This window comes from Macrobrachium nipponense, chromosome 2, assembly GCF_015104395.2.
Source record: "Macrobrachium nipponense isolate FS-2020 chromosome 2, ASM1510439v2, whole genome shotgun sequence".
NCBI classification, from domain to species: domain Eukaryota; kingdom Metazoa; phylum Arthropoda; class Malacostraca; order Decapoda; family Palaemonidae; genus Macrobrachium; species Macrobrachium nipponense.
Window position 1 is genome coordinate 112,593,349 of NC_087201.1, and position 21,586 is coordinate 112,614,934.

Consider the following 21,586-nt stretch of genomic DNA (forward strand, 5'->3'; position numbering starts at 1 on the left):
AACAGCAGTGTTTTAAAACAAACATGAGGATTTTGCAAACAAATATTTAATAAATCAAGAATGCAAGAAAAGGAAAAAGATAAAATAACTTTTCACAAGGAAGCTGTTAACAAATTGTCAAAGGCCTGCAGAAGCTGAAAGCAGCACCAGTTTGGTTATTACAGAGCTTAGTTACTTTTACAGTAGTAAAAAATTGTAGAAAGCAATTGTCACTAGATAGGTATTTTACCGTAACAAAAATAAGTGATTTGGGCAGATTGAGTGTAAGTGAAAGAAATGGGCGCATAATCATCCCAGCCCAGCTGATAAGACAGTGGGGAAACAGAGCCGTTCTTCCCTCTCCTCTCCCTATCGTCTCACTCAGCGCACCGAACAGACTTGAGCAAACTTTATTTTATTTTTTTTTTTTTTTACTGTGTTGCATTTGACTGTTTTCATGTTTTATCATTATGTTAAATCTATTGTCAAATAATATAATGATATTTTATTTTTTATGTGAATTGGTACTGCTTTTATATACATATTAAAGTAGAGATTTTACTCTCCTCAACAATACTGTGATGCACAATAACTTAAAATCATTCATTCATTATTCCTCAAAAATATAAACGCCCCCTCCCTATACCTCAAGTTAGCTGAGCATCACTGCAATGACAAATGATTTTTTTTAATTATGCTAAATTTCATTGTGAAAAACTTTGTTCTTTCATTTACTATTTTGTTAATATTGTTCAACTAGACCGTTTCACTCGGTGCACCAAACACTGGTTCAACAAAAGAATTTTTTTCTCTTTTTTTTCTACATTGCATTTGATTGTTTTCATATTTTATCATTATAATAGATTTATTGGGAAATTCCCTTTTTTATGTGAATTTTTATTGCTTTTACATACATACAGTAATATTTTAACTCTCTCTTCTTCTTTCCTCAACAAATCTATGCTCCCTCGTTCAGTCTCAAGTCAGCTGGGCGTGACATCACCATGGCTACATACGATTTTATACATCTTTTATGCTAAATGTTATATTGAAAGCTAAATTTTATACTAAATGCTTTATACTTTTATTTATTTTGACAAATATGGTTATCATTCAACTACTATATATTGTAAATGAACAAAAATTTTAATATTAACTTGTAAGACTCAGTAGGCCGTCGAATGCAAGTATAAACTAGATAATAAGTCAGTTTGAAGTACGAGTATTTGTTCGACAAACGATACAAAATTCTCTAAAAAATTTTGTTAGAAAAACGGAAAGTTCGACAAACGAGGTACCACTGTATACCCATTATTCACGGGAAATTTACCTATTCGCAGGTTTTTCTGACTATATATTTACTAATTAGTTGCGATAGTAATTGCTTCATAGCAAAGAAAGATAAAGGAAAGTAAAACGCATTTTCGAGAAGTTCGGCAGCAAGGAGGCTTTCGCGCCCGTGTTGGAGGCGCCTGTTTTCGCGGTTGTTCTGGAATCGTCGGGCGTGTTGTGGAGCGCAACACGCGCCTAAGTGTCGGGAGAAACGCAGCGAAATATGATGCAATATTCTGTCGAGAGTCTTCAAAGAAGTTCTAGTAATCTCGGGAGCCTGTGACGTTCGCTGTAGGCTCCGCCCCCAGAATGCCGTATAAATACGACGGACGAAGTAGAGAAAGCAGAGATCATAAAGGAGAGAGATCACCAGTTAGTCACAGAGAGATATCCTCAGTAAGAGCCACAGATCAGATTATCGGTGAGAGATCAGCAGCAGCAGAGATCATCCGAGAGAGATAAGAGAAAAAAGGAACCGACGAAGGTTCAGAGGAAAAGTTGCTCGAAAGTTGGTTGGATTCTGGTCTAGTCGTCTTCAGGAGTGGATGACCGAGTTATCTCGACGTTGAGCAGATTTCAGAGACATTCTGCTAGAGGTTTTGGGGAGTTCCTGACTTTCAAGTATCGAGAGTAGACTTTATTTTCTGCAATACGGAGTCAAGAGGACGTCTGCCATCGTTTCGAGTCGCTAAACCTAAGCAGCAAGTATTTGAATTACCTCACTGTTCCCCCAGTTCATGCGGTGTAAGATTTTGCCTTTTTATGTAAATAGGAGATACCATTCTGCATTTAACTTTGTTAGTAAGCTTGTAAATAAACCTTTGTTGTGTTAGTGTTTCTTTTTATATTTGTATCCCCAGTTTCAACTGTTGGTGTTGAAATATTTTCTTATTTATTTATTTCATATCGAACCTGAAGCGGACCTCTCTCAGAGGCCGTAACATTAGTGTATTTTTATGTTATTTTTGTGACTAAATACATTTTTATGATATAAAAATGATTTACTAATTTTCAAATATTAATACTGATTAATACTGTATTATTAAGTTTACTAAGATTAAATTATATCATAAAAAATTAATAATTCTTTCTCTCTCTCTTACAGAGATGTATATTTTTTGTATGACAAATAAATGATTTACTAATTTTCAAATACCAATATTATTGTAAACTACAATAATATCAATTCGTTAAAGAAAATACTATAGTGAACTAGTAAGATTTTAGTTTATAAATTAAATAATTATATAAGGATGAAGAAAAATCCATTCTATCCCACATCTCTCATTTTAGATCCAGGTACTAAGCTGAGGTCCAGAGCTGTCTAATGTGTTAAGTAATGTGACCGGAGGGGGAGCGAGTGTTGTGTTGCCAACTAACGTTCATGTAATTTCTATCTCTCTCTTTTTCACTGAGATGAGAATTTTTATAGTACATGTATGTATACTTTTTCATTAATATTTTCAAATAACAATAATGTAACTGTCATTACAAAATTCATGTGATAGCATTTTAAGGAAATACAACGAAATTTCCATTTCAGTCTTTTAAATAAAGATAACTCTCTCTCTCTTCCCCACCTGTCATGGTGGTAACTCTCTCCCTCTGTTTTGGCTGGAAGTGTTAGCAGTGTATGTATATATCTTTAAGGGTGCTACTACATTTTATGATAAAATAATTTACAATACTAACTTTAAAATAATATTAAGTTTAATGAGATTAAACAAACAATAACAATAAAATTTCTCTCTCTCTCTTACTTATGTATGTTTATTTTTTTTTAAAGTATGATAAATAAATGATTTACCTAATAACTTATTTTCAAATATCAATGAGATTAATAAAAGAAATAGCAATTCCCAGTCTTTATATCCACTTCGAGAATGTGTTAATGGTAATATGTTTAGGATGCCTTTGAAATTATAATAACAATGTAATTTCAAAGATTAATACAGTAATATGATAGGTATACATTTGGTATTTGAATTTTCAAGATATGCAGTTATAAGCATTTTTAGAGGGGGTTGGGGTTCTAAGCATTCGCGGGTTTTAGCTATTGGCATGGGATCTGGTATGCATCCCTCACAAATCCGGGGGTAGGGGTCTACTGTACAAGCATTCTAACACAGTTAGTTAATTATTTTTGTTACATAAAAGGTACCAAAATATCAAACATCCTCTGTACTTTTTTATACAACAATAACCAGGCTGCTTCTGCAAACGTTTGTTATTTTTTAGTATCATGTTTAATACTAATCAGTTTGCTAGGCATTTTATTTTGGTTACAAGTAAAATGTGGAATATTTGTCCAGTGCAGCTGTGGCGTCTTCTGATCCCCAAAAGTTTGAGAGGACCAAATTCCTTCCTGCTTTCTGCTGATCCCCTGAATTCAGATGTATCAGTTTTATTTTCTAATCCCCATAAATTTAATCCCTCATCACCTTTCCCTTAGTTTATAGTCTGTTGCCTCTGTCAACAGCTTTCAGTTGCTATAACAAAGCTATTTTAGAAGCTGTTCTCTAAGCATCTTTATAGGACTGTTGAAGACAATAACCTGCTATCAGTTTATTATCTTCAGTTGAGTAAGAAAGTAGTTTTCATCTCAAGCTTTGAGCTACTGACCACCCCAGAGGCTGCTTGACGTTTTTTATTTCAAGTTCCACCAAAATTGCATTGCATCCTTGAAATCAGATCAACTCACTGAGAAAAAATACATTTTTAATGGTGCCAGTCATCATACTGCAGAAGACTACAAGACTACTCAGAACTTCCCTGTTTCCTTCTATCTTTCACACTAGATAAGGCAGTAACTCACCCTCCGAGAGAAGACTAGCAAAATTGTATGCAGGTTTCAAAGTATGTATTAGTACAAAGAGAAGTTTTACACATAACCCGCAAAAGTTAACTGACCCAACTACAGGGATGAAACAAGCTGGTGAAAGATCTGGACAGAACAATATCAAGCTGTTCCAGGGGTGGTTAATCTATGTTGACTTCACAGATGGCACCATCTACCTTCTGTCTCAATAGACTAGAAGAACATAAACCCATTGTGAATTCAGCCATCAGATGACTTCATCCTGAACTGAAATAAAAAACAAACAAACTTGAAGAACTTTAGTGAACACTATCAGATGAGATAGAAGTCTTCCACCAAACATACTTAGCTACACTTACACACAATCTTGACCAGCAGAACTAGACAGTCGCCTTCATGTCTACTGAGTAAGGCTTTTTTTATATAGTTCAACAGCTGTTTTAGTGCAACAGCCAAAGGTGAGTTTCTTCTCTCATGACCATTTCTTCAATGGATATTAACCCTTAACTGGGAAATTCTATGACAAACAGTGGGACCTCATACTTCTTTTGTTACTTTAGCAATTATCTGTAATGAGTATTCACCTGATAGACCAGTGTGGTTATTGCCCTGGGAAGGAGCTGCAACATTTGATTTTTTTAAAGGTACATCATCATGTCATTCTTTGTATTTTTCATAGCTAACAAATCTGAGGTCTTAACAATAAGATAACCTTTTAGCACCAGCTGGAAACCAGTTAAAACAATCAAAGATTGTAAAGCAAGGAATCTGTGGTATCTGGCAACTCATGCATATAAAAGGTGGAAGCTGGGTTGGTACCTCATGATGCATCTGTCTTTCCTTGACCACCTTGGAGGGTAGTAGCTTTTGCACTATCCTTCTCAAGCTGGTTTCTTTCTTTGCCCATGATTGTGTGTGTGTGTGTGTGTGCACGCGCCTGATTGCTTATTATGGAGCCCACCAAGAGTTCCAGGCCCCATCAACACGTGTCTGGGCATTCATGGATTTCCATGCTCAAGGTTTTTGGTGTCTTCCATTACTGACCCCCGTACCACTTGCAGAAGGTGCCATTCTAATTTTTGCATTGTCACTAACCCTTACCCGGAGTGTCGATCCTGGCCTGTGTCGTAGTGGAAGGCTTTCTACAAGAAGAGGGAGCACCGTAGAGTATCTACTTGTCCCTCTTGGGAAGATTTCTTGCCTCCCAGAGTGGACAGTTCGGCATCCCATTCTTTCAGAATTTTCCCTCTACTTCTATTGGCGCCCTGTCTCCTTCCTTCTCTTTCATTGATTCGTTTTTGGAAGTATCGGGAGTTGCACGTGACGATTTTGTGTATAATGTAGCCCCCTCTTATATGGGAGATAACCTCCCTCCCAGGAAAACTTTTGCTGCACTAAGTTCTTAGATCCTGTATATCAGCTAACTACAGTTGAAGATCTCTTACATTATAGTATACATTCTTTTGACCTGTAAAACTGCAACCAAACCTTCAGAACCTTGGGTTCACTGCTTATCTCAAGCCCATGACCTCTAAAGGTCTTTCATTCTAACCAGTGACAGCAATTGGACATTTTTTTTTTTTAGCAGTTCATGCATTTCTAATAAATGGGATTTGGGCAAGTACATGAGTGAAGGGTTTGTGAAGATGCAAGCTGAGCTTTTGTAACACAAAAGTAGATTCTTTTATAGAAACTCATCACTATACAATAAGTTCCTTCTTCCCAACACCACTGAGCTTGCAATCACAACCCAGGCTGAGACTACAAGACCCAAGGTATGCCACGTGGTCACTATCATCCAGACAGTAGATTAAATTTTTATATTAGTAATGAAATGGTGTTTACAATGAAGCCAACAGGTAAGTTAGGCAATTCTAAAAGTAAAATATCTTTTAAGTCCATTAAGCATTTTTATTACAACAAAAGTTGGTAGATCTTAAAAAGCAATTAAATATTCTGGCTCATGGACTAATGATATCCCTTATATATCCCTCATGAAAAGTCACAAAGAAAAGTGATACATTATGTTTCTGTTCTAAACATACCTGAACAAACCAAACCTTAGTCCATCTCTCATTCCAAGTTCAATATCCGGCCTACATACTATACTTAAATTCAAATTCAACAACTTAACTGCAATGACTATAATAAAGTAATAAACTTACCACAATGAGCATGTTTTAATGCACCCACATCATTTGTACCATCGCCACACATCAAAGTTGTAAGACCTAAACTCTTGTAAGCTGTTATCACAAATTCTTTTTGCTTTGGAGCTACACGTGCAAACACTCGGACGTATGGAAGGATGGCTTTGAAAAATTTTGCATGGTTACTTTTCAACCAAGCTAATCCCTGTGGAAAACAAGATTAAATTCTATAGGTGTGACTTTAAAATGGTAATTGAATGAATAAAATTATAAAAAATCTTAAAAATTCATATTCCAAGAAATTCTTGAATAATCTTACAAAGTGGCAGATTTCACGATATGTAGCTGTCCTTATTATGTTATTTCAATAGATAAGGTACATAAAAAAATTATCTAAAACAAGAATATCGAAAAACAAAATAAAACCAAATTTTACAACCATTCCATCAATATTAAACAAGTGGAAAGCATTATTGTTTACTTGTTACTATTTGCCATAGAGGTTTCATACCAAATAAATAAAGTAATGCATGTTGAAATACCAAGGTCACTAAAATTTTTTGCCATAATACCTAAGCAAGTTTTTTACAACTGTTTGATAGTTAACTTTTATATTAATAATAATAGTAATAGTAATAGTAATAATAATAATAATAATAATAATAATAATAATATTACTCTATCAATATTGTCTTTTATAAACAACAAACATTTATTACTGAAGCATTACAACAAGAAGTCTAATTTGGCACATAAAGCAGCTTTGAAAACTGTACTGACCTCACCAGTTATACAAAAATCATAAATCCTAAAGAAATTGGTTGTTAACTCCTTATGATTCTCATAGGGAATCAGATCCATGTTGATTGTCTCATCTATACTTTTCCATCCCCAACTGTCTTTACCATAGTCCTGTAAAATATTAAATAATTTAGATTTATGAAAAATCTTGAAACACTCCTTCAATCATGCAATTCTACAAAGTTTTGGAGTGTAATGAAGCATGAGAAAATTTAAGACATTCTTAAAACAACAGAACAATTTTGTTAAGTTTAAATTTTCTGTATACTAAGTAGCTAACTCTTCAACAAGACTGTTTCATCACAACCATGTCAATCACACAACTATATTCATGGGGTTTGAATGACCCAGACACTGCCTTCTTTTGACACAGACAAGGTCAGTAGTGAAATGATGAATGCACCTCCTGGAGCCTCAGATACCCATCAATCACTTGCTTAACTCTTCCATACATATCTGCAATATTGTCAAAAACTGGCAGAATCTCTTACTGTGTCTTCCACTCCAGGCTCATCATCATCTGCCATTTTTCCTAACTCATTAATCCATTTATTCCTCACCTGATGTATTCTTTTAATACCTTTTCTATTCCTTTATCACCTTAAAAGATAAAGGTGTGATTCCTATGTATTAACTGGCTGCAGTTAATCATTGCTGCGCTCTATATTCAAGATTGCTGTTCTTGTAGTTAAAAGTGTTAATCCGAAACAATGACACCTTTATTTTAGTGAGAAAAATATTTCTTGGAAAATGTTAGTGTGAGTTCCTGTTTCTTTTTTTTAAGCATTTAATTCTTGTATTGTTTTAGTGTTTACCGCAAATATGCTAATAAGTGGTTATCTAGTTAGTGCCATAAGGTCAGTTTGGGTTCACATTATTTAGTGTTCAGGGAAAACATCCAAGAACCCACATCTGCCAGTTCAACAACACCAAACTATCTCTGAAGAGTATCTTACACTTGTCCAACTTAACATTTTAAAAGGGTCGAAGGAAGTGTAAAAAGGTGGGGAAGTCTTTATAAGGACCTCCAGGTTAAGCAGCCTCAAATTTGGTGAAGTTTAAGAAGGTACTGGTCATAACCTCTGCCAGAACCACAACCCCTCATATGACAGTACTCAACATGATGATAGGCAGCTTAGTGTCAAGTGGCCTAATATCTTGTCAAATTTTGAAGGAACAGAAAAGTTGCAGAGATATTTCGTCAGTGCATTAGGACGCTTACAGGGTGTAGAGAAAGGGGTGGAACTTAGACACTCGACAAGGAGAGAGCTCTAAGTCACGTGTTTGGAGGTTTGATAAGAGGCGATATATATTTTTTGGTTGGTGCTCCCACCGCAATTTTGCCTACCGTGAATCACTTTATTGCCCCTTTTACCTTAATATAGGCCAAGACAGTGATTTGAGTCAACAAATAATAGCAGAGATATGTGCACTTGAAGCAATCTGGCCTTAAAACAAAGCAGATATCGGATCAGCTGAGTGTGAGGAGGCTTTCAGTCCGGCGCTGAGTTGCACCTAACTGAAAGCCTTACACCCAGCTGATCCAATATCTGCTTTGTTTTAAGGCCAGATTGCTTCAATGTACATATCTCTGCCATTATCTGTTGACTCAAATCACCGTCTTGGCCTATATTAAGGTCACAGGGGGCAATAAAGTGATATGTGGTAGGCAAAAATTGCGGTTGGAGCGCTTGACCAAAAGAATATATACCGCCTCTCATTTAACCTCCAAACAAGTGACTTCGAGGTTTCTCCTTGTCAAGTGCTAATCTCCACCTCTTTCGCTACACCCTGTAAGCTGCCTAATGCACTGACGAAATTTCTTCATAACTTCTGTTCCTTCAAAATTCGACTATATATTAGGCTGCTTGATGTTAAGTGGCTTAATATCTTGTCGAGTACTGTAGTAATATGTGCTCATAATTAAAAGTGCTGGAAATGTGACCCTTCATACACTGTAATTTATACTCATGAATACAGTGCTACAATTTTTCACAGGGTAGGTTCCAGAACCCTCCATGGAAATCCAAACCCCTCTAAAATCACTTGTATAACTGCCAAATACCATATACCCCCAAAACTAAACTGCTTATAACTGTCTATTTGAACACTTCCATGCCTAATTTACCCTATATTTCCATGTATAAGATGACCTTTAAATCCTAAAATTCACCGCTAATGATGGGGGTTGTTTTATACTACCATTCTAAAAATCAAACCTTGAATTGTAAGTGATACTTATAGGTAGGTTAGCCTCGACCTCAGTGCAATAGCCACTGACATAAACACATGAAAGAATTCACATTATGATATAAATTGATAATAAACATAATAAGACCATTTTTACCCTATATATTATTGGCATATTTGAGAAATAATTCCATATCAATTAAATCAGTTTTAATGTATGTGAGCCCAACTGAGAAAATGTAAAAACTGAGTTATGGTTGCACTCACAGAAGCACTTATCTTTCAGTAACCTTTCAGAAATGTAATGATAGAGTAATTACGGTAAAGTGCTCCCCCCCTTTCAAGCAGGAATAGGTTCCAGAACTTGCCATGGAAATGCAAAAAATACAGAAATGCAGAAATCTCTTCTAAAAATCCTTATCTCTGGCTTATAACTACCAAATACCCAGTACCCCTTAAACTAAAATGCTTATAGCTGTTTATTTTAACACTTCACTGCTTACGTTGATAGTTGAAATAAAACTATACCTTAAATTATCATGCTCAAAAATTTAAAATTTAAAATTAAAATAAACCTCAAACCATCATCATCCCAAAACTCCCAACATAACCTTACATTACAGTACTCTCCTACCACTGTTACTAAGTAGGATATACCTATGCACCCCTAAAATGCCTGTAACTGCCTATTTTAACAGTTCATCACCAAACTTGACAATTCAAACTAAAATATACCTCAAAATATCAACCCAGAACACCCTAATATCATTTCAAAGTCATGCTGCAAAATTATATATGAGCCAAAAAAAGTCATTATTAAGTATTCCCTACCATTTCTTTGGCCTACATAACTTGTGCAACTTTCTGTGCCTAGTTTGTGTATATGGATATTTTCCAGTCTAGTAAGATGACTTTGAAATTATATTTACTGTACAGGTATGTATTTTAGGATTGTACTATTGTATACAGCATATCAAAATATGTGAATAGTTCAGTATCAAAATATGCGAATAGTTTAGAACAACGGGACATGTACGTACTTACCTCCAAACAGATTGCTAGGCTTGTTACGTCATGTTAGGATTTTTGTGATTACATACGAATACATTTATGATAAAAAAATGATTTACTACAGTTAGTTCTTGGTTTATGTCATATTGTGGTTATTATTTGCCATTACCCATAAACCTATTATAACTACTTCTGCTGTCTCTCTCTCTCTCTCTCAGTATACATATATGTATACTGAGAAAAAGAGAAAACACAGTAAAATATCTTTAACATATTATTTTACTTACAGAATCCATTTACATATGGTAATGTATTGATGTAATCACCATAAAAATATTTAAAATCCATCTGTATTTCTTACGTAGGTAACTTAAAACCTACAGGCTTCAGTATTGTAGCAATTTTTTTGTGAGGATATACAATCCTTTCTCTCTCTCTCTCTCCCTCAATGAAATATGAATGACTGTATCACAAACTTTTAAGTACAAAATTAAAAATAATAATTCCATTAATACATTAGTTTCTTATAGCAACCAAATTATTTTCCTAGATAATTCTTTTGGTAATAAGTGTCATAAGCTGATTCTCAGAGCGTAGACAAAAATACACTGTGATTACTGTATTTTGCTGTATTTATACATTAATATTATAGTACCTACCATAATTAGTACAGTAAATAATTTTTTATCATAAATGTACTACTATTCATTCACGAAAAACATTGTTTTGTGCTGCAGCCTTAACAGGAAAGATTTTTCTTTCTCTCTCTTGTATTTCAGTACAGGCAGTCCCCAGTTATCGGTGGAATGCTGATAAGCAAAACCCGTCATTAACTGAAACTGGGCAATATATGTTCCTAGTTTCAGTTAATGGTGTCTCTGCTAGGTACATATGTTATGGGGTCATATAACTATTATGGGCACCTTAAGGCGCCAATAACTGAAACTCTGCCTGTTATGGGGCCATAAATCTCCAATTTTATGGCACTAGACAAGTGCCATAAAACCAGATCGCCATTAACCAAGACCACCGATAACCAGGGACTGCCTTTTCATGAAAATATCAATTATTGTACCATAAACATAAAATCCACAAACATAATCAAATCCAGTAAGTTCAAACAGATAATGAAGGATGGTTGCCATATTCTTAGCTTTGTCTGATTCATTGTAGTGTATTTCATTACAAGTTTAGCTGACTATGGTTATCACACATGTTATAACAGTACACAAGAGCTTATTTTATAATTTTATCACTTTGATGGTTCTCTAATCACTGCAAAAAATATCTAAAATCTGAATTTCATATACATGGCAACTCTTAATCAAGGAAACATTATTCCACTTACAGAACCCATTTATACTGTAATTATAGTTGATGTAGAAACCAGTTTTTCTCTCTCAAACAGTTTATATATCTTTTAAGAAAAAAAGGCAAAATATCAATTAAACATTATTTCACTTACAGAATCCATTTATACGGTGCTTAGGCTTGGATGTAAAAATCACAGTTCTCTCTCTCTCTCTCTCTCTCTCTCTCTCTCTCTCTCTCTCTCTCTCTCTCTCTGGATAAAAACACATCTCTCTCTCTCTCTCTCTATCTCTATTGGATGTAAAAAATCACATCTCTCTCTCTCTCTCTCTCTCTCTCTCTCTATCTATCTCTCTCTCTCTCTCTCTCTCTCTCTCTCTCCTCTCTCTCTTCTTCTCATATTTTAATGAAAAAATACAGTAATTAGTGAATACACAGTGTTGCTCTACAAAAAAAAATCAGTTAAGTTGGAAAAATAAATAAATGTTCCCCAAAACTCTGCGACAAAGTGGACTAGGGAAATGTGAATTGTGAAAAACTGGGAGGCACTGAAGTAATAACATTTAGGATAACATTGTGTTCATTTTGGTGAAATAATATAAATTTGGATTACATACAATTGTTCAGAACAATTCAGTCATATGAACGATAATTATGTATGATAACATATATTAGACTAACCTCTTTGCCGCCATCTCTTTATCCCATACTCTAGTTAAATAAGTTAAAAAAATAAAAGAGAATGATAGAAGTATTGTTAGTAACATTATATTTATTGAGAAAACTCGTAAAGCCATAAAAAAATGAAAGAAAATAAGCTGTTTTGCTATGAGCAACCAAATCGAATAACAGCCATTTTGCTTGTATTTCAAACATTGTAATATAACAGTAAATACAGTGGACCCCCCGTATTCGCGTTCTCTGGATTTGCGGACTCACACAGTCGCGGATTTCTCGTTAACATTTCCCTGCATTATTTGCGGAAAATTTGCGTATTCTAGGTATTTTCTATGAGAATTTTCTACAAATTGGTGCTTTTATTTATCAATTTCATCATAAAATGCACTTTTTATGATAAAACTATTAACCCTTAAACACCGAAGCGGTAAAATAAAAATTGTCTCCCGTGTGCCGGAGGTGTTTCAAAGTGAGCGCGGAAGCGGAAAAAATATTTTTTTCAAAAAATCACAGTGTGCTTAGTTTTCAAGATTGAGAGTTCATTTTTGGCTCCATTTTTTGTCATTGGCTGAAGTTTAGTATGCAACCATCAGCAACGAAAAAAATTATCATTATCATATATAAATAATGCAATATATGATAGTGCAAAAATGAAATTTCATATATAATTGTATTCAAATCGCTCTGTGCGCAAAACGGTTGAAGGTAACAAGTTACTTTTTTTCATTGTAATGTACGCTAAATTGCAATCATTTTGGTATATAACACATTGTAAAACGATAAAAGCAACACAGAGAAAATATTATCACAAAATAATGCATGAATTCGTAACGCGCGGATGTAAACAAATATTTTTTTCAAAAATTCACCATAAATCTAAATATTGTCCTAGAGACTTCCAATTTCTTTCAGATTTTAAGACAAATGATTGAATATTACTATACTGTAAGATTATTAGCTTACAATTGCAGTTTTTGAACCATATCTGACGAGTTAAAGTTGACCGAATGTCGAATTTTTTAATATATTTTTTTATATGCAATTATTTCGAAAACTAGAAAAGCTACAACCTTCAAATATTTTTCGTTTTATTCTACATAAAATTTTGCACATTTTCATATATAAAACTCTATGAAATGCCTAATATGAAACGGAGCAAATATTCCGAGAATGGGACGTATGCATTTCGGAGATTTGTGGCGGAGAATCCGTGCGCGGAGGGAATGGAAAGTTTTTTTTTTAAATTCACCATAAATCTAATATTTGTGCTAGAGACTTTGAATTTGTTTCAAGATGAAGATAAATGACTGAATATTACTAGACTGTAAGAGTTTTAGCTTACAATTGTGTTTTTCGACCATTTTGGTAGAGTCAAAGTTGACCGAATGTGGTTTTTTTTCTATTTATTGTGATTTATATGCAAATATTCCAAAAATGAGAAAAGCTACAACCTTCAATTATTTTTGGATGTATTCTACATGAAATTGCGCACATTTTCATATGTAAAACTTTATGTAACGGCTAATTTAAAATGGTGCAAACATTACCACAATCGCACGTATGATTTTTTCAGAAGAGTTACCGCGCAGACGTAAAGAAAATGTTATTTTTTTCATAAATTCACTATAAATCAAAATATTGTGCTAGAGACTTTCAATTTGTTGCAAAATGAAGGTAAATGATTGAATATTACTAGAATGTAAGCGTTTTAGCTTACAATTGTGTTTTTCGACCATTTCGGCAGAGTCAAAGTTGACCGAAGGTTGAAAATTTGTCACATCATTTTTTATATGAAAATATTTCAAAATTGATAAAAGCTACAACCATGGGTTGTTTTTAGTTGTATTGTGCATGAAATTGCGCACATTTCCATATATAAAACTTTATGTAACGGCTAATTTTAAAATGGTGCAAACATTACCACAATCGCATGTATGATTTTTTTCGGAAGAGTTACCGCGCGAATGTAAGGAAAAAGTTTTTTCATAAATTCACCATAAATCGAAATATTGTGCTAGAGACTTCCAATTAGTTGCAAAATTAAGGTAAATGATTGAATATTACTAAAATATAAGAGTTTTAGCTTACAATTGCGTTTTTCAGCCATTTCGGTAGAGTCAAATTTGACCGAAGGTTGAAATTTTGGCACTTATCGTTATTTATATGAAAATATCTCAAAACTGATAAAAGCTACAATCATGAGTATTTTTTTGTTGTATTCTACATAAAAATTTGCACATTTTCGTATATACTACTCCATGTAACGGCTAATTTAAAATGGTACAAAAATTATGTCAAAGTGACGAAATAATTTCCGAGATGTGTCACAGATACTTTTTAGTGCGGCAAGAAAGAAATTCGCGCTTGCGCGCCTGCATAACGATTGTAAACAAAACAACACCTTGATCCGTGAACTCCCAGCATCCCCCAAGGCGCATGATTCAAGAGTTTTCGGCTGGTAGGCCTAAAAGTATTTTTCCTCGAATTTTTAAAAAAACTTTTGTATGTCGATGCAAAATATGTCCAGTCGCCACCCGAGAGATAAAAAATGTCGACGTAAAATACGTCCAGTTGGCGTTTAAGGGTTAAAAAAACTAGGTATAAAAATTTTTAGTGGGTTTTTCTTGAGTTTAACAAACAAAGTAGGAGGTTTTAAGCATTTTTATAAGGGTTCCAACTATTTGCGTGTTTTAACTATTCACGGGGGGGTCTGGTACGCATCCCCCGCGAATAAGGGGGGGACCACTGTAATTACCTTATTTGTTACAAATGACCTTAGGTAGATTAGAACCGATATATTATTACCTTACAGTAATGTATACCATTATTTGCTAAGCAGAAAAAATTGGCAAGGAAATATACTGCTTAACTGAAACTGAAAAATGTAGCTGAAGCTGAGAAAACAATGTTCAAGCTTCTAATAACTATAAATTATAGTACTTCAGCAACATGGATGAAACTCTGCCCCTAAACTTCATTATATCATCAAACTCAACCATAATTGAAATTGGAGAGAAAAATATTCTAATCAAAACTACTGGGCCATGAAAGAACACATTTTAATGTCTATGGCAGATGGGACAACCACCCTGCTGCAACCCCTGCTCCCCCCCCACCCCATGGTCATCTTCAAACATGAAAATATACACAATGCAAATGGACTTGATCACTATATATTTGTAGTGTTTTATAAAACAATAGTACCATCAGAATACTGTACATACAATATTATTGGATATAGTGAAGCGAAGCATTCTTTTAAAGATCTAAGGAAAAGATGCACATTCGTTATGTCTGTATTTTATATTACAATACTAATAAGTGAATATCACATATACCAATTTTATATCTCGTGTATGATGCAACCCCTTTAAATTCAACTTCAAAATTAGATCTTCAAAAGTTGCATGATATGTGAGTATAAATGGTAAGCAACAGATAACCTATACACAGATGGTTTTGTAATTTAGCACTTGTCTTAAAATACTGAAATTTGGTGATTTATGGTGCTTATGGTGCCGATAACGGTTAATGGCACTGATAACAGGTTAATGGCACCATAATTAAAGTTATGGTGACAATAACCAGAACTCAGCACATTATGGTGCCATAAATCGCCAATTTTATGGTACTAGACAAACCTCATAAAACCAGACTGCCATTAACCGAGTTTGCTAGAAACGGGACTGCTTGTATTAAATAAATTTATGAAAATTTGACAAATCTTTACCTCATCTTATCTAAAGGTCGTCTTATACACAGAAATACGAGCAGTCCCCAGTTATCGGCCGACTCAGTTACCAGCGATCGAGTTTTGTGGCATTTAGAGCGATAAAATCTGCAATATATGGTACCATAATGGGTGGGACGAGTTCCGGTTATTGGTGCCATAAGGCACCTTATGGTGTGTCATAAGGATGCCTATGGCGCCAATAACCAGTTATCGGCGCCATAAGTACAGTTATGACGCCATACATCACTGAGCTTCGGTTAATGGCGCTTTTCACTTATTGGCACACCCCCGGGAAGGGAAGCCTTACCGATAACCGGGGACTGCCTGTATACGTAATATGAAAAAAAAAACTAATTAGTTATCATTTCTGAGGTGTGCCCCATAGAATTGTGAATTGGTGAAAGTTCCAGCAAAAACGCGAAAAATACATTACACAAGAATCCACAACAAAGTAAAGCGCAGAAATGCGAAGTGTGAAGAAGTGGGGTAGCACTATAACTCTACTAGACTCACTACCATGCATATGTAGCAATAGTATCTAATCAAAATCTATAGCAATACCATGGCCCTTCATAAATAATATATATATTTAGGAGTAAGTACATTAAGTTCTCAGATTAGATCATACTCAACATACGTCATTTTGTAGCACCATCTCCCATAAATTTATTTTTAATTCTCTCTCTCTCTCTCTCTTTTCACTTACAGATCCATTTGACAGACCCAATCACTGTAAAACTATTGTATATCTGAATTTCAGACATAGCCAACAGAAATCCACCACTAGCATTCTCCAATGACAGAATCTCGATTTTCTCTCTCTCTCTCTCTCAATCCTTTAATGAAGCATCAATTACTGTACCATAAATATAAAAACATGAAAATAAATAAACCAAGGAAGTTCACTGCAGATCGAGTGAATGCATGCATACACAGGTACAGGCAGCCGGCGATCCGGTTTTATGACAATTGTCAAGCGCTGAAAATGTGCCAATTTCCAGTTAGGAGTGCCAATAATTAGGCATTGGCATTGAAACACACCTAACAGAGGTACCATTAACCACTTATTGTCAAGCCATCAGAATAGAACCCCGCCAATACAAGGGTACTGCCTGTACGTTACGGTATTTTTGCTTTGTTGGACGTAAACCAAGTTCCTACTATAGTCCAAATGCTTAACCAAGGGATATTCCAAAGCCTTCAAACCTCACATTGTCATCCAAGAAAGCAGCAACTGAGGCATCATTTTGTGGTCAGAAGGATTGCTCTGAACTCAAGTCACAGTAAGAAAGATGTGTTGCAATGGAAGTACAAACAAATTCTCTGCAGTTTCTATACTCAAGTCCTCAGCAAGCAAAACACTAGCCTTGGGTGAATCAAATCCTGCTCTCTTTGAGATCCGAGAAGAGCCAAGGAATAAATGTATACTAACACCAGATGGGCCAAGAGCTGGAGACTGCAGAGGTTGGGCTTGTAGATGATGAGGAACAGTAGAGATAAGGAACAAGTATCACCTGATGGCAAAAAGAATTTCTATTTTCCATCGATTTATTCTTTTCCTACTCCTTTATCACCCTACAGGAAAAGGGTGTAAAAAAAATCACACCTTAGCTGGCTGCAGTTAACCAATACTGGGTTCTGTATTCAATATTACTATCTTGTGGTTACAAGTGATAATTCTAAACAATTACAACTTAATTTTTTAGGAACAATGCTTCTTATTGGATGTTAGTGCAAGTTCCAGTGGTTTTTTCTCAAAAAATTTAATTTTCAAAATTATTTTGTGCTGACTGCAAACAAGCTAACAGGTGATTATCTAGTTAGTGCTATAAAGGCAGTAGGTTCAATTACTTAATGCTCAAGGAAAAGATCCGACAAGTCCTGGATGTATCCTCTGCAAAAGGTGAGTCACCTGGTATAAAGCAGACTTGTGCCACCAAGAACCCACTTCTGCCAGTTCCACGTAAAAAAACTCTCTGTGAAGAGCACCTCACACACTTATAAAAGGGCCAAAAGAAGTTTAAAGAAGTGGGGATGTCTTTCTAATGACCTCCAGTTAAAGTAGCCCCAAATCTGGTGAAAATTTTTAGGTGCTCTTCAGGACAAGAGGCAAGAAAAGCATCAAAGATGCAACTAATAAGGATACAGCTGGACACTGGCTCTACCAGTGGTGGCAAGCAGCAAGGAGAGCTAGTGATGTGTGAGGGAGACCCTGAAAAATGATGACAGCATCCACAGGGGTGACTGGTATCTATACAATCTGAAGAAGCATAGTTGAAAATTGCTACCGACAAGGAAAGGATGCAGATAAACCCTGTTTACTGAGACTGACCTGGAAAGTAGATAATAATATGAGTAAAAGATTAAGGACACTTGTGTTTAAGAGTATATTGAGGGCCCAAACCAAGAAAAGAACTAACAACATTACAAGGAGCTTCTCTTGTGTTCACCATACTAGATGGATTCAAAAAGATGCCCCAAGCTGGTTCTTCAAGATACTCTTAGGAGGGGCCCATTTAGGGAATGGTAGGCCGGACCTTTCCTAGAGGAATGCCTTGTAATTGCAGACAGTATGGTAACTGAAGGCAGTTGCATACATAAGAGTAGTCAAGAACCACAAAAGATATGAATGGATAATTTATTGCAGGTGTTAATGAAGCCACAGACATAAGCAACAAGAAAGTTGGCAGCATATTTGAAATTGAAAGCAGAAAGCCAACATTTAACTCATCTATTGATAAATCAGCCACAGCCAAGACCTGGCCTTGGAACTCAAGAAGCAACCTTTTTCTTGAATTGAACAAAGAAAGAGGCATCTGCAGACAGAGAGAACCTCCAATGAAGGGAAAGGAGGAAAGCAGGAGAGACAGAGGAACAAAACCTGAGATTAAAAGAGTGAATTACAAAGAGACAGGAGCAATGTGGACATCACCTAGACTTCCACAGAGTTTTTGCAAGCAAGAAGACAGGGGATGCAGGATTGGCTACATCATACTCTTAATACTTTCAATGTGGGGCAGCATAATCATGTAGAGGGCCTTGTCCAAAGTCTTGACAGCTGTAGGTGAGGTCCATTTTTAAGTTTTCTTATTAGAAAACTATTGAGATGGCTTTGTCTGTCTGACAGCACTTTTTTGTCTGCACTTGTCTGTTTGCCCTGAGATCTTGAAAACTACTGAGACTAGAGGGATGCAAACTCGTATGTTTATCATCCACCATCCAATAATCCCTTACCAAATTAAAGGCCTCTAGCCTCAGCAGTTTTTAATTTCTTTAATTTCTTTAGTCATCATTGTGCATCTAGCAATGATATAGGACAGGCCACCACAGAACCATAGTTCAAGTTCCATGGGCCGTGGATCATACAGCATTATATCAAAACCACCAAAGGATAGACCTGTCTTCAGTGGACTTGATTATAAGCTGTAGAGAATACTCAATTGTGCCAAAGAAACTTCAGCACATTTTTTAATTATTAACAATTTGGTTCTCTGCTCCCCTCTTCCCATCTGCTTTTGTAATTCATTTTGTGCATAAAAAATCTTACTACATGCTTATTTTGCAATCCTAAGCAATTCTTTGTGAAACTATCTGTTACATTCAGTACAGTGTAAAGAGTTCAACCCCATACACAGATCCAATGTTTAACTCCTCTGTCAACAATATAAGCTATAGCCAAGACGTGGCTTTGGGACCCAAGAAGCAACATTTTTCTTGAAATGTACTAAGAGAGGCATCTACAGACAGAAAGACCTCCCATGAAGGGAAAGGAGGAGGAGGAGGAAGTAAGGAGAGACTGAGGAACAAAGCTTGGGAACAAGAGAGTGAGAAACAAAGAGTTAAATTTCCCTCCCATGAGTGATAAGGACATCATGTAAACTTCCACTGAGTTTTGTCAAGCAAGAAGACAGAGGAGGCAAAACTGCTTACATCATACTCTTAATACTTGTAATGCAAAGTGGCACAATCATGGAGAAGGAAGCCTTGTTAAAAGTCTTGACAGCTGTGGGTGAGGTCCATTTTTTACAATTTGGTTCTCCGCTCCGCTCTTCGCATCTGCTTTTGTAATTCATTTTGTACATCAAAAATCTTACTCCATCCCTATTTTGTCATCCTGAGTAATTCTCTGTGAAACCATCTGGTACTTTCAGAACAGAGTATATTATTATTACCAGAATAGTTTAACCAAACTGCTGAGCTCTCATAGGTGCCTCACACTGAGAGACCTGGGCCAACCCGAACAAGATGTACGGTCTGTAAGGGCTGGCCCGAAGGGTTTGAATAAAATGAAAGGTCTAGGCCAAAAACCAAGCACTGGGACCACAGACATTTGGTATGGTGACGAATGAGTTGAAATTAAATTAAAATTGCACAAAAGCACATGCTCTCATACTGGAACACTCACACACTAAATACATTTACTCATATTTCCACATATGCATACTAAAAACATATACATATTAAAACAGAATAAGTTAAGAAATGTTTTAAAATCTTACGGTCTTAAAATTCATTAAATGCCCTAGGGGTTTTTTTATTTTTAGTATTTACTTTTATTTTTCATTAATTAACCCTCTTGCACACAGGCCAAAACTATAAGGGTGTAAGGTACACAACTTTTCCCCTGGGCTGAAAAGAACACGTGCATGGAAATGATTTTTGGCAAAATTCAGTACATCCGAACTATAACTGATATATGCTTCTGGTTAGTGTTATTATGTCTACAAATTATAAAATTACTTCCTAAAGCAATCAGAACCTCTTTAAGAGGCTTAGAAATAATAAAAACGATGTGATGAATGTGAAAGTTTTCATGAAAAATATAATAATTAGGTTTGGGGAGTTTGTTTTAAAACTAAAGTGTGTAGAAATGTTTGATCTTTCACGTGGAAGCTATAATTTTGCTATAAATGTGTTTGTTAATGAGCTGTAATTGATTAAAAGATGATAATTTTTTACGAAGTGCAATTTTCAGATTTTCCAACCTAATTAAGTTGACATTTTGTATCATAGCTAAGTAAGCTAGCGGCATTGGGTTTGCATTTTCTTCGGGATTCATCATCTGTCAACCCAATGGCGTCAACTACGTTTTCTATGATCGACACTCCTTTCAAAATTTTAATGGTACTGGTGTAATTACAGTGGTATTAATGTTAAGAGTAACCTAAACCATGGATGTAAAACGTACATATTGCCAACCCCTCTTAACAATACTATAGGCGCTTGTTTCTCTATGGGTAGATAAAAATCTTTTGCCAAACTAATTTTCGTTCTACAGAATGACCTTAAATTCTTCTTAATATTGAATTTCTTTGCTTATTCTGGTAGCTAGTCTATCACTATACATTTAATATTTATTAATCTACCCAGGTGAGGTACAACAATGTTCACCATTTCATACACTTCAACTGATCTGCAAATCAAATAACCTCTCACTAATATATTTTCAACTCCCTTGCACTTATAATGAAGTCCCTCAGGAGCAGATCTCTTTATAAATTATCTCTGGGCATGGGTATCCAACAACCCTCTCTTTCCCACAATGCAAACTCTTTTACCCTTTAGAGTTATTGTGGCTTTAAG

At 35.3% G+C, this 21,586-nt stretch overlaps 1 protein-coding gene across 1 annotated transcript in view; it reads right to left on the reverse strand.

Annotated features, from left to right (window-relative positions):
* LOC135221276 (endoplasmic reticulum transmembrane helix translocase-like) overlaps positions 1 to 21,586 on the reverse strand; it is a 354,729-nt gene that overhangs the window by 68,716 nt on the left and 264,427 nt on the right. Inside the window, exons 18-19 of the mRNA XM_064259089.1 lie at positions 7,060 to 7,191; positions 6,295 to 6,484 (exon numbers count right to left, since the gene is read on the reverse strand). Coding sequence (XP_064115159.1) covers positions 6,295 to 6,484; positions 7,060 to 7,191 — 322 coding nt within the window. The remainder of the gene's footprint in view (positions 1 to 6,294; positions 6,485 to 7,059; positions 7,192 to 21,586) is intronic.